Source organism: Ranitomeya variabilis, chromosome 3 (genome assembly GCF_051348905.1).
Source record: "Ranitomeya variabilis isolate aRanVar5 chromosome 3, aRanVar5.hap1, whole genome shotgun sequence".
Lineage (NCBI taxonomy): Eukaryota > Metazoa > Chordata > Amphibia > Anura > Dendrobatidae > Ranitomeya > Ranitomeya variabilis.
In genome coordinates, this window is record NC_135234.1 from 297936727 (window position 1) to 297951287 (window position 14561).

At 49.1% G+C, this 14561-nt stretch overlaps 2 protein-coding genes across 4 annotated transcripts in view; one reads left to right on the top strand and one right to left on the bottom strand.

Moving 5' to 3' along the window:
* The window catches only part of SNRNP40 (small nuclear ribonucleoprotein U5 subunit 40), an 88288-nt gene extending 77244 nt beyond the window's left edge, over positions 1–11044 (bottom strand). The window contains exons 1-2 of the mRNA XM_077295559.1: positions 10906–11044; positions 5224–5353 (exon numbers count right to left, since the gene is read on the bottom strand). Coding sequence (XP_077151674.1) covers positions 5224–5353; positions 10906–10986 — 211 coding nt within the window. The 5' untranslated portion in view covers positions 10987–11044. The remainder of the gene's footprint in view (positions 1–5223; positions 5354–10905) is intronic.
* LOC143815868 (uncharacterized) overlaps positions 11044–14561 on the top strand; it is a 160752-nt gene continuing 157234 nt past the window's right edge. Inside the window, exon 1 of one of the 3 annotated variants that reach the window (XR_013223828.1) lies at positions 11044–11157. The gene's annotated coding sequence lies outside the window, so the exon portion shown is untranslated. Of the gene's footprint in view, positions 11158–11182; positions 11293–14561 lie in introns of those variants that run through there. The other 2 variants (XR_013223827.1, XM_077295561.1) reach the window with 2 other exon arrangements.

The window sequence follows — 14561 nt, forward strand, 5'->3', positions numbered from 1 at the left end:
TTAACAGATCCTGCTGATTCTGAGATTGTTTTTTCTTGATATATTGTACTTCATGTTAGCGGTAACATTTCTTCGGTATTACTTGCGATTATTTATGAAAAAAACGGAAATATGGCGAAAATTTTTAACATTTTGCAATTTTCAAACTTTGTATTTTTATGCCCTTACATCAGAGAGATATGTCACAAAAAATAGTTAATAAATAACATTTCCCACATGTCTACTTTACATCAGCACAATTTTGGAAACAACATTTTTTTTTGTTAGGGAGTTAAGGGTTAAAAGTTGACCAGCAATTTCTCATTTTTACAACACCATTTTTTTTTTTTTTAGGGACCACATCACATTTGAAGTCATTTTGAGGGGTCTATATGACAGAAAATAACCAAGTGTGACACCATTCTAAAAACTGCTCCCCGCAAGGTGCTCAAGACCATATTCAAGAAGTTTATTAACCCTTTACGTGGTTCACAGGAACTGAAACAATGTGGAAGGAAAAAATTAACATTTAACTTTTTTTTGCAAACATTTTACTTCAGAACCATTTTTTTTTCATTTTCACAAGTGTAAAAACAGAAATTTAGCCATAAATTTTGTTGTGCAGTTTCTCCTGAATACACCGATACCCCATATGTAGGGGTAAACACACTGCAGAGCTTGGCAGAGAAGGAGCGCCAGTTGACTTTTTCAATGTAGAATTGGCTGGAATTGAGATCGGACGCCATGTCGCGTTTGGAGAGCCCCTGATGTGCCTAAACAGTGGAAACCCCTCACAAGTGACACCATTTTGGAAACTAGACCCCTTAAGGAACTTATCTAGATGTGTGGTGAGCACTTTAAACCCCCAAGTGCTTCACAGAAATTCATAACGTAGAGACGTGAAAATAAAAAATCCTTTTTTTTTTCCCCTCAAAAATGATTTTTTAGCCTGCAATTTTTTATTTTCTCAAGGGTACAAGGAGACATTGGACCCCAAAATCTGTTGACCAGTTTGTCCTGAGTATGCTGATACCCCATATGTGGGGGGGGGGGCACTGTTTGGGCACCCATCAGGGCTCGGAAGGGAAGGAGGGCCGCTTGAAATGCAGACTTTGATGGGATGGTCTGCGGGCGTCATGTTGCATTTGCAGAGCTCCTGATGTACCTAAACAGTAGAAACCCCCCACAAATGACCCCATTTTGGAAACCAGACCCCCCAAAGAGCTTATCTAGATGTGTGGTGAGCACTATGAACCCCCAACTGCTTCACAGATGTTTATAATGTAGAGCCATGAAAATAAAAAAAATCATTTTTTCCACAAAAATGATCTTTTCACCCCCAAATTTTTACTTTCACAAGGGTAGCAGGAGAAATTGGACCCCAAAAGTTGTTGTCCAATTTATCCAGAGTACGCTGATGCCCCATATGTGGGGGTAAACCACTGTTTGGGCGCACGGCAGAGCTCAGAAGGGAGGGAGCACCATTTGACTTTTTGAGCGCAAAATTGGCTGTGGCGTTTAGAGACCCCCTGATGTAAATAAACAGTGGAAACCCCCCAATTCTAACTCCAACCCTAACCCCAATACACCCCTAACCCTAATCCCAACCCGATCCATAATCCTAATCACAACCCTAACGATAATCACAACCCTAACCCAAAACAACCATAACCCTAATCAGAACCCTAAATCCAACATACCCCTAATCCTAATCTCAACCCTAACCTCAAACCTAACTCTAATCCCAATACACCCCTAACCCTAATCCCAGCCCTAACCTTAACCCCAAACCTAACCCTAATCCCAAACCCAACCCTAATCCCAAACCTAACCCTAATCCCAAACCTAACCCTAATGCCAACCCTAATCCAAACCCTAATCCTAATCCCAACTCTAACCCTAACTTTAGCCGCAACCCTAGCCCTAACTTTAGCCCAACCCTAACCCTAACTTTAGCCCCAACCCTAACCCTAAATTTAGCCCCAACTCCTCTAGCTGCCGGCCGGCAGATCATTTTCTTACCAAAGGAATAAGCCGGCGGCCAGGAGGGGACACAGGAGGACCCAGGGACACCGGTAAGTATAAACAGGGTCCCCGAATCCCCCCATTTCTCTGTCCTCTGATGTGCGATCACATCAGAGGACAGAGAATTACACATCGCTTTTTTTTTTTTTTTTTGCGGTCGCCGGTAAACAGTTGATCACCGGCGATCGCAAAACAGGGGTTGGTAAAAACCGACCCCGATCATGTTCTTTGGGGTCTCGGCTACCCCCGGCAGCCGAGACCCCAAAGATCTTCTGGGTGCCGGCCGGCGGGCGCATTGCGCCCGCTATTTTTTGGCTGGAAGAAGATGGCGGCACCCATCGGGAGCCACGAGGAGCACCGGGGGAGACAGGTGAGTATCGGGGGGCTATCGGGGACCCCATTTCTCTGTCCTCTGATGTGCAATCACATCGGAGGACAGAGAAATTAAATGGGAAATCGCATTTTTTTTTTTTTTTTTGCGATCGCCGGTAAACGGTTAATTACCGGCGATCGCAACCCGGGGGTTGGTAAAAAACCCCCGAATCATGTTCTCTGGGGTCTCAACTACCCCCGGTAACCGAAACCCCAGAGAAAATCCGACTCTGGGGGGGCGCTATTCACTTTTTCCACAGTGCCGTTAATTAACGGCGCTGTTGTTTAAGTACCCTTAACTGCCGCCGTTAAAAGGCGTATCGGCGGTCGTTAAGGGGTTAAAACTGTTTGTGAACTGAAAGATCTTCAGACAATAAACAAACAGTTCTCAAGATTGTGTCACTATGAGCATTGTCTGTCTGTAAATGTATGATGAGAAATGCTGCTCTGTCATCGTCTAAATGCATTCTGTACATTTCAATATGGACTCAAAATAGCCATTTTTATATTCACACTACAACCCCCCTTCGGGTAGCTCCACTGTCCCGATTTATTTTTTCCTCTGAACTCCTTCACGAGGGGGACGAAAAAAACGCTTCCTAGCAATTTTCTGTTCAGGAAGCGATTTTTTCCTATCCAAAGCTTTTTCAAGGATATCATCCAAGACTGGCCCTAATAAGTGGTGTCCCTGAAAGGGGATAGCACAAAGTTTGGTCTTAGAGGTGATGTCACACCCCAAGATTTCAGCCAAAGGGCTCTCCTAGCTGAATTAGAGAGGACTAAAGACCTTGCTGCCACTTGAACAGATTATCCTGAGGTATCGGCTAAGAACCCCGTCGCCTTTTGGAGAAGGGGTAGGGAGTCCAGGATCTCCTCTCTGGAGGCCCCTGGGAGATGTGTTCCTCCAACTTGCGAAGCTAGAGAAATAGGGCTCTGGCGACACATGTGGAAGCTATATTTCTTTTGAGCAAATTTGTAGAGGATTCCCAGGACTTTTTTAGGTCACTTTGTATCTTTCAATCCATAAGATCTTTTAATTGGGAAGAATCCTCAAATGGGAGAGCCGTCTTTTTGGTTACTTTAGAGACCTGGACGTTCACCCTAGGGACTTCCCAAATAGAATTGTCACCTTTAAGGGGAAAGCAATTCTTTAGTTCTGAAGGGAAGCTATAAGGCCTTTTTCTGGGAAAGCCCACTCCTGAAAAATAAGATTTTGGACATTTTCATGAATAGGAAACCCTTTTTTACTTTTGAGTTTCAGCCCCCTAAACATCTCATCCTGAACTGAGTGCTTTTCCTCCTCTTCCTCAACCCCCATGGTGTTTCTTATTATGGAAACAAGCTCTTCCATATCCTCAGAAGAGAAATAGTATTTTTTACTATCAGCTTTAGGGGTGGATGTGGAGCCATCATTCTCCCAATTATCCTCTGACCCTGAGGTATGAATCTCGCCCGAATCAGTTTCAACCGGTGCCATTTTCCTCTTTTTAGGGGGAGGAGCATGCGATACCAGGGGGGCTGGGAAAGGGCTGCCATGGAGGTTTGCACCTCTTAATCAGTGTTTTAATGCTGTCCAGGGGGAGGGCTGTTCAGCACGCAATAGGTCATCCGTGCAAGGTTGGCATAGGGTCTTCTTGTAAGCAGAAGGAAGCCTGGAACCACAAACAGCACACTAGCAGCTGGATTTGCTCTTTGGAGACCTTTTCTCCCTAAAAAGAGAGAGAAGGCATACTAAATGACCCATAACTATCAATGCCTGGACAGTGAAGGACCGGCTGTAGGAGGGTGAAAGCTGGGTTCTGCAGAAGCAGCTGTAGGTTTATCGCCGTCCATGGTCAAACTGTCAGCAGTCACACAGAGACAGAGACACTGCGTCTTAGCTGGAGGCTCCTAACCATGATATGAAGATATCGAGGTCCAGCGTCAATTGTGTGCTCCTCCTCCCCTTGGTCTGTAGTGAGGTTCCCTGGAACGACCCTAGTACCGATCCAGGAACCGGAGGCTCCTGGACCACAAGAGGAGGCGTGTGCGATCCAGCGAGGAGCCCCAGGACGCCAACCGGAAGTGAGCCGACTACATCACTTCCGGCACGCGCGGACCCCGGAACTTCAACAGCACGCCGGGAAGCTTCGGGAGGACCTCGGCAGCACATAACCGCCCCGCTTTACCTCCGGGAGAGGCGCGGGAGGGGGTCCCAAGTTGCATGCACCATGGAGACGGGAGTAGCCACGTTGAGGCAGAGAGGAGAACCTCCCGACCTCGGCTGCCCAGCATGGTAGGCTTTTTCTAAGGGCTCCACTCGCTGGCCACGGCAGCACCTGAGAGGAACCTCTTCATGCCTCACTGGGGGACAGGAAAAACACTGGAGATAGCAGGAAGGGGAGGGTTATTAAACCTCTTTGTGTTTCCTGTCCCCCATTAGGGCGGGGAGACATCCTCCAAGGTGACTGGAGAAATCTCGCCATACGGATGCCATAAGGTTATTTTGTGGAGAAAAAAAATCGCATCCTCGCACTGCACATGGATGCCATAGGAATCACTGTTCGGGAATATTTCTGCTTTTTTGGGCCGTACAAAACGGACCGTATTTTTATACGTTAGGCGTGATGCCGGCCTAAAGGGTCGATAGTGACTTATAGGATTGCTGCTTCCAACAGGTGGCGCTATAGAGTTCAAGTGCTCTTCCTCTCAGAAGAGGCAATTTGCATAGTAGAAACATTAAGAAACTCTCATACTTAAAGCCTCATGTATATTTTTTTACATTCATTTTATAAAAGGCAATCTGGGAAATATATAATAAATGTTGAGGTTCATCTTTGCCATATAACACAGGTATAAAATACTTACGAATTAGTCTGTCAAATCCTGCCGATGCTAAAGTCAGTCCATTGGGATGAAATTTGCAGCAGTAAACTTCCCCTTCATGTCCCGATAACAGCATAATAGGAGTCAGGAGACTGGATGATCTCGGTGGACCCTACAAGACCGCAAAAGTAGTGCAATGTGACTCAGCAGTCCTTGTATCAGATCCTTTTAAATGACCAAATAAATGAATGTGCAGCAATGAACATTCGTCTCTGACAGCTTAAGTTCTACAGTAATGGCTGCCATATATGGTAATGCTGTTTTTTACTTTGTGTTACTCGATAGCCTATGATAAGATGATCAATTATAGTATATCGTGGATTGCTTATTTTAATGTAAATAAAGTTTATTCATGGCATGAAAACATTACTTCATCCTATGGGCTCACCCAGTGGTCCTCCACAGCCACCCACACAGACGGACATACACTAGACCTCATCTTCACCCTCCTCTGTTCCTTATCTAATCTTGCAACCTCTCCCTTCCCCCTATCTGACCACCATCTACTCACCTTCTCATCTTTGTCACCCTCACCTGCCCCCCATGTCCAGCCATTTCCACATCCTCGCAGAAACCTCGCACATCTAGACATTCACAGACTCTCTCCTACCCCTGTCCTCCATATCTTCACTCCACGACACGGACAGCGCCACCGCGTTCTATAACTCCATTCTCACATCAGCCATAGACTCGGTCGCCCCCTCTCATGCATGGCACAGTGCGACGAACCAATAGGCAACCTTGGGATAACAATCTCACAAAAAAACTTCGACAAGCATCCAGGGTTGCAGAGCGACGTTGGAAGAAAACACGCCTGCCGGACAACTTCACTGCTTTCAAACAAGCTACATTTGACTTCAAATTAGCCCTCACCTCCGCTAAACAGACCTATTTCACTAACCTTGTATCTTCACTATCCTACAACCCAAAACAACTATTCAGCACATTTAACTCTCTCCTCCGCCCACCACTGACACCTCCAACTCCCCTCATCTCCTCCGAGGACTTTGCCACCTACTTCAAAAACAAGATTGACCAAATAAGGCAAACCCTAACTGTTCCACCACCCCAACCACTCCATATACCAGACCTCTGCCCTTCCCTAATAACCTCCCTCTCCAACATCACTGAAGGAGAGCTAACTCGCCTCTTTTCCAAATCTCACCTCACCACCTGTGCACTTGACCCCATCCCCTCCCACTTGCTCCCCAACCTCACTAACATGCTCATTCCAGCCCTAACCCATCTCTTCAACCTATCGCTATCTTCTGGTACCTTCCCCTCTGCCTTCAAACATGCCACCATCACACCCATCCTCAAAAAAACTAACCTTGACCCAACTGCTATGCCCAGCTACCGCCCCATATCACTGCTCCCGTTTGCTTCAAAACTCCTTGAGCAGCATGTCCATGCTCAAATTTCCTCCCACCTCTCATCTAACTCTCTCCTTGACAACCTCCAATCTGGCTTCCGCCCCCACCACTCCACTGAGACTGCCCTGACAAAAATTACTAATGACTTACTCACAGCCAAAGCTAACAGACAGTTCTCCATCCTCCTCCTTCTTGACCTGTCCTCTGCTTTTGACACAGTCGATCACTGCCTACTGCTACAGATTCTTTCTTCCCTTGGCATCAGACCTTGCCCTGTCCTGGATTGCCTCATACCTTTCCGACCGCACATTTAGCGTTTCCCACTCCCACACCACCTCCTCATCCCGCCCCCTCTCTGTTGGAGTCCCTCAAGGCTCTGTCCTAGGGCCCCTACTTTTTTCCATCTATACCCTTGGCCTAGGGCAACTCAAAGTCCCATGGCTTCCAGTACCACCTGTATGCGGACGACACTCAGATCTACCTCTCTGGCTCAGATGTCGCCTCTCTTCTGTACAGAATCCAGGAGTGTGTCAGCCACATCCTCCTTCTTCACTTCTCGCTTCCTAAAACTCAATTTAGACAAAACCGATCTCATCATCTTTCTCCCATCTCACGTATCCCCCCTACCTGATCTATCCATTATGGTAAACGGCATCACGCTCTCTCCCGCACCTGAAATCCGCTGCCTCGGGGTAACTCTCGACTCTGCCCTGTCCTTCAAACCGCACGTTCAAACTCTTTGTCACGGGAAGCCTAGGTGGGCAAGAGCTAATAACCCGGGCCCCTGCAATTTCCCTCAGACTAGGGAAACCCTGACTGACCCTCTACCTAGAGTTTACACTGATGGTGTGCATGTCTAGGCCTCCACCCTCACCCTGTCTCCTGTTTCAACTCTAGGCTGAAACCACCGCCCACCACCCAGTGAAGAGATCATACACCAATACCCACAGTTAGCACAGACAAGGATAACGGAAAATATACACCACACCGCAGTCACTCAGGAATACACTATAAATGCACAGGGCAAAATAAATACAAATATAGGAAGGAGTAAATAAGACAAAGGGAAATACACCACCAGATACAATACTCCAACTCTTAGCTCACCACTCCAGACTGAGATAACCAAGCACTAGACAGAAGCTATAATCGGCGACGCCCAATGTTCAGACGGACTATTTAAAGGCAGTGGGCGTGGCCCAGCTTCCAATCCGAGCACCAGCTAAATTAACCCCGGACCAGCTAGATAAAATCTAGCCGACGCCACTGAGCACATAGTGGACAAAAGCGGAATTACCGCTGTCTGTCGAACGCCCTGGTATGAACATCGTCCGACATGACACTCTTGCCACCTCCTGTCGCCTCCAACTCAAAAATATTGCCAGAATCTGTCCCTTCCTCAGCCCACAATCTACTAAGACTCTTGTGCATGCCCTCATCATCTCTCGCCTCGATTACTGCAACACCCTCCTCTGTGGCCTCCCCGCTAACTCTCTTGCACCACTCCAGTCTGTTCTCAACTCTGCTGCTCGGCTAATCCACCTCTCTCCTCTTTACTCCCCTGCTTCTCCCCTCTGCAAATCCCTCCTCTGGCTCCCAATTCCACAACGAATCCAGTTCAAACTACTAACACTGATCTACAAAACCATCCACAACCTGTCCCCCCCCCCTTCATATCTCTGAACTAATCACCCACTCTCTTCACTCACGTAATCTTCGATCCTCCCAAGACCTCCTACTCTCCTCCACACTTATTCGTTCCTCACACAACCGCCTCCAAGAGTTCTCCCGAATATCCCCCATCCTCTGGAATTCCATGCCTCAACACGTCCGATTATCCACCACCCTCAGATCCTTCAGACAGAACCTGAAAACCCATCTCTTCAAGAAAGCCTACAGCCTGCAATAACTATTCTGCCGCATCGCCTCGCCCCCTACCTTCGGCCTCTTCCCCACTATCCCATACAGGGCCGGACTGGCCATCGGACAGTTCTGGCAAATGCCAGAAGGGCCGGTGGCAGTAGTGGGCCGCTCGAGTGTGCCGCTGTCGGCACACTCTCCCCGCTGTCGGCGCACTCCCGGCCCCGCATTCAACTATACCGGCGTCTAACGCCGGTACAGTTGAATGCAATGATGGAGGGGAGAGCGTCTGCTGACGCTTCCTCTCCCATCATTCCCCGCTCTGCCTGCCGCTGACACTGCGGGTGCACGATGACGTCATATCACCGCGCACCTGCTGTGTGACCGGGCAGGCAGACTGCGACTGCTGAGACCAGAGCCAGAGCAGCGCGGGGCAGGAGGAGAGGTGAGTAGAGTGTTTTTTTGTTTTTTTTATCAATGAGTGATGACTGGATTGTGGAGCTATTGGGGGGGGGGGGGGGCTGTGCTGCATTCCATTCTATGGGCCTGTGCTGCATTCCATTCTATGGGCCTGTGCTGCATTCCATTCTATGGGCCTGTGCTGCATTCCATTCTATGGGCCTGTGCTGCATTCCATTCTATGGGCCTGTGCTGCATTCCATTCTATGGGCCTGTGCTGCATTCCATTCTATGGGCCTGTGCTGCATTCCATTCTATGGGCCTGTGCTGCATTCCATTCTATGGGCCTGTGCTGCATTCCATTCTATGGGCCTGTGCTGCATTCCATTCTATGGGCCTGTGCTGCATTCCATTCTATGGGCCTGTGCTGCTTTCCATTCTATGGGCCTGTGCTGCTTTCCATTCTATGGGCCTGTGCTGCTTTCCATTCTATGGGGCTGGCTGCCTTCCATTCTATGGGCCTGTGCTGCATTATATTCTATGGGGCTGGCTGCATTCCATTCTATGGGCCTCTGCTGCATTATATTCTATAGGGCTGGCTGCATTCCATTCTATAGGGCTGGCTGCATTCCATTCTATGGGCCTCTGCTGCATTATATTCTATGGGGCTGTGCTGCATTATATTCTATGGGGCTGTGCTGCATTCCATTCTATGGGCCTGTGCTGCATTATATTCTATGGGCCTGTGCTGCATTATATTCTATGGGCCTGTGCTGCATTATATTCTATGGGCCTCTGCTGCATTATATTCTATAGGGCTGGCTGCATTCCATTCTATGGGCCTCTGCTGCATTATTTTCTATGGGGCTGTGCTGCATTCCATTCTATGGGCCTCTGCTGCATTATATTCTATGGGGCTGTGCTGCATTCCATTCTATGGGCCTGTGCTGCGTTCCATTCTATGGGCCTGTGCTGCGTTCCATTCTATGGGCCTGTGCTGCGTTCCATTCTATGGGCCTGTGCTGCATTCCATTCTATGGGGCTGGCTGCATTCCATTCTATGGGCCTGTGCTGCATTATATTCTATGGGGCTGGCTGCATTCCATTCTATGGGCCTCTGCTGCATTATATTCTATAGGGCTGGCTGCATTCCATTCTATGGGCGCTGTGCAGCATTACATTCTATGTGGCTGTGCTGTATTATAGTCTATGGGGGCTGGCTGTATTACATTCTATGGGGGCTGTGCTGTATTACATTCTATGGGGGCTGAGCTGTAATGCTGGATACAGCTGTAATTATATGTTATATAGTCGTGTTACACTCCCCTCACTTCTTGTAGCCTACAAGTGTACAAAGATATTATACAGTCACCATGTGACAAGTGGGCCTGTGTGACTTCAAATGCCAGGGCTGAATTTTAGTCCCAGTCCAGCCCAGATCCCATAGAATGTAAGTCCGCAAGGACAGGGTCCTCTCCCCTCTGTACCAGTCTGTCACTGAAAACTTGTTTACTGTAAACGATATCTATAACTCTGTATGTAACCCCTTTCTCATGTACAGCACCATGGAATTAATGGTGCTATCTATATAAATAAATAATAATGAAAAAAAAAAAATTCATGTAGCTTCCAAAAACAATTGTGTTTCAACTGTTCAACATTTCTGATTTCCTGATCTGTCAGCAAACCTTCTTGAGTATATAAACAGTTGAAAACTGAACAGACCTAGTGACTAGAATTAGCCAAACAAATTCACTTAACTCTACTAGTGACGCTCTAAAGCTGCCCATAAACATGCAATATACATTTGCTGAAGCAACGTCATGCTGAAAGGTCTCTCCTGACTCCCCTTGAGTATTAGCACTCAGCCGAGAGTCAAATAGGAGAGAATATCACACTCTACTCGCCCGTGCACGCTCTGCTTGCTTGCGCGCACACACACACACACACACACACACACACACACTCTGCTCGCTCATACACTCTGCTCGTCTGCGCACGCACACACACTCTGCTTTCCCGCCGCACTCACCGTCGCCACCACCTCATTTCTCGGCTTTTTCGCCGGCACCGAGACTAGCTCCAGGCCTTTTCGCTTGTTCTGTTCGATCATGTTTGACTTCTTTTTCTAACTCTCTTCAGCAAACACATGAATAAACCTCCGCCTCCCCAGCATGCAACTGGGCCGCACAGTTCCGGCGCCGGAAAATGATGTAATACACATGCGCCTAGTCCACCACTAGGACTGCATGATGATAGGCTGCGACTGATCATGTGAGAGGAGGTACTTGGGACAGACACCGATGACTGGGGGAGGGATTTTAGGGGAGGAAATTCTTATGATAAAACTTGGACGCTACTTTGCTATTAGTCGCTGAGCTGAGGTTAGGAGTAGTCGGGACATGGCGGCCCACACAAGGTACACACTGATAAGAGGCCACCGTCTGCTCAGCGCTGGTTTTCATTATTCGGCTGGTGGGGTGTTGGAGAAGTGCCCTCATTACTGCCGTGCATCAAAGTCCCCGGTCACTCGGTATCGCTGCCGTACATCAGAGTCCCCGGTCACTCGGTATCGCTGCCGTACGTCAGAGTCCCCGGTCACTCGGTATCGCTGCCGTACGTCAGAGTCCCCGGTCACTCGGTATCGCTGCCGTACGTCAGAGTCCCCGGTCACTCGGTATCGCTGCCGTACGTCAGAGTCCCCGGTCACTCGGTATCGCTGCCGTACGTCAGAGTCCCCGGTCACTCGGTATCGCTGCCGTACGTCAGAGTCCCCGGTCACTCGGTATCGCTGCCGTACATCAGAGTCCCCGGTCACTCGGTATCGCTGCCGTACATCAGAGTCCCCGGTCACTCGGTATCGCTGCCGTACATCAGAGTCCCCGGTCACTCGGTATCGCTGCCGTACATCAGAGTCCCCGGTCACTCGGTATCGCTGCCGTACATCAGAGTCCCCGGTCACTCGGTATCGCTGCCGTACATCAGAGTCCCCTATCACTCGGTATCGCTGCCGTACATCAGAGTCCCCGGTCACTCGGTATCGCTGCCGTACATCAGAGTCCCCGGTCACTCGGTATCGCTGCCGTACATCAGAGTCCCCGGTCACTCGGTATCGCTGCTGTACATCAGAGTCCCCGGTCACTCGGTATAGCTGCCATACATCAGAGTCCCCGGTCACTCGGTATCGCTGCCGTACATCAGAGTCCTTGGGTCACTCGGTATAGCTGCCGTACGTTAGAGTCCCCGGTCACTCGGTATCGCTGCCGTACATCAGAGTCCTCCGGTCACTCGGTATAGCTGCCGTACATCAGAGTCCCCGGTCACTCGGTATAGCCGCCGTACATCAGAGTCCCCGGTCACTCGGTTTCGCCGCCGTACATCAGAGTCCCCGGTCACTCGGTATCGCCGCCGTACATCAGAGTCCCCGGTCACTCGGTATCGCTCCCGTACATCAGAGTCCCCGGTCACTCGGTATCGCTCCCGTACATCAGAGTCCCCGGTCACTCGGTATCGCTGCCGTACATCAGAGTCCCCGGTCACTCGGTATCGCTGCCGTACATCAGAGTCCCCGGTCACTCGGTATCGCTGCCGTACATCAGAGTCCCCGGTCACTCGGTATCGCTGCCGTACATCAGAGTCCCCGGTCACTCGGTATCGCTGCCGTACATCAGAGTCCCCGGTCACTCGGTATCGCTGCCGTACATCAGAGTCCCCGGTCACTCGGTATCGCTGCCGTACATCAGAGTCCCCGGTCACTCGGTATCGCTGCCGTACATCAGAGTCCCCGGTCACTCGGTATCGCCGCCGTACATCAGAGTCCCCGGTCACTCGGTATCGCCGCCGTACATCAGAGTCCCCGGTCACTCGGTATTGCCGCCGTACATCAGAGTCCCCGGTCACTCGGTATTGCCGCCGTACATCAGAGTCCCCGGTCACTCGGTATCGCTCCCGTACATCAGAGTCCCCGGTCACTCGGTATCGCTGCCGTACATCAGAGTCCCCGGTCACTCGGTATCGCTGCCGTACATCAGAGTCCCCGGTCACTCGGTATCGCTGCCGTACATCAGAGTCCCCGGTCACTCGGTATCGCTGCCGTACATCAGAGTCCCCGGTCACTCGGTATCGCTGCCGTACATCAGAGTCCCCGGTCACTCGGTATAGCTGCCGTACATCAGAGTCCCCGGTCACTCGCTATAGCTGCCGTGCATCAGTGTCCCCGGGTCTGATTTATCTCGACATGCTTTGTTCACCTGTTCTGGAGCTAGACACAGCTCTTCATGAATTTGAAGTGTTTGACCTGTGGTGTGCCTCACCCAAAATCTTACTCTGGTCAGGTATTGGAGTGGGGAACGCCATAACTTGTCATGAATTAGACGAGCTGCAGCATGCCATCCCAGCTCTATTTTGGCAGAGCTGTGAGAAACTGGAGTGAGTTGTGCCTAAATTTTGCGACTTCTCAACGTCTGGCATGAAACTTTGGTGGATCGGGCCCTAAGAGTGTCCAATGTGGAAGTTCATAGGTGGTGGACGCCGTTGTACGATGACTTTTTCAGGCATTGGATAAAGCATGGGTGGGGAACCTCAGGGCCTTTTACGGCCCTCGATGACCTTTTATCAGGCCCCCGGGCATATTCTCAGGGACCGCATTCGTGGGTAGGTAGGTGTATTTTGATTACAACCAGCGCATTAATTTCTTCTTGCTCTTAGCACACACACAGTATTTACTACTGAACACTGAAGGGCATGCAGTTAAAGATTACATCCTGACACCAGTGCCAGATGGTATAAATATCCAAATGGCCCTTGGCAGAAAATAGATTCCCCACCCCTGGGATAAAGGAATATATCATGAGCGATTTAATAGCTGTTCATGAGGGATCTGTTAGCAGAGGCTTATCTGTGAAACTTGTGGCCCAGAGACTATAATGGCATCTGTTTAACATATAAGTAAGGGGAAACTATTAAAAACTTATGATGTCAGAACTAAACAATACTGTTCTAGCCCATGTATGATAGAAGCCAGTGTTTAGCCTCTGTCACTGCCTTTTAACATAAACAGCTGAAGCTTTTCCCAGGCACTTAGCCTCTCTCTTCCCACTGCCCTGTAGTGGTGTCATATGGTGTAATAAGGGGTCACCTTTGTATTGTAAGGTGACATTAAGCCGGCTTAGTAATGGAGAGGTGTCAATAAGACACCTATCCATTACTGATCCTATAGTTTGTAAAGGGGGAAATAAACACACACACATGCAGAATAAAGTCTCGTAATGAAATAAAACAGTAAACACTGTTTGACCATTTTTATTGTACTGGTAATCCATGGGACGCCCTCGATCATCTGTAAAAAAAAAAAAAAAAAAAAAATGATAAAAACAAACCAACAATATACCCATACCTGTTCGGCGTACAGTCAGTCCCACGTCGTAATCCATATCTGGAGTATATACAGTTTACAACCGAGAACGTTGCTAATGTGACCGCTCCTGGCTGTAAACTACTGTGGATTGAATGAAATGCTGGGAGCGGAGCTTCAGAGACTAGCGGTGACATCACTGAAGCTGCGCTCCCTGCCGGCCTGAACTAAGATGAACTCCTCAGCTTGGAAAAATCAGCTGGCATTTTCCCATGCTCGAGTTCATGCCGGCAGGGAGCGCAGCTTCTGTGACGTCACCGCTAGTCACTGAAGCT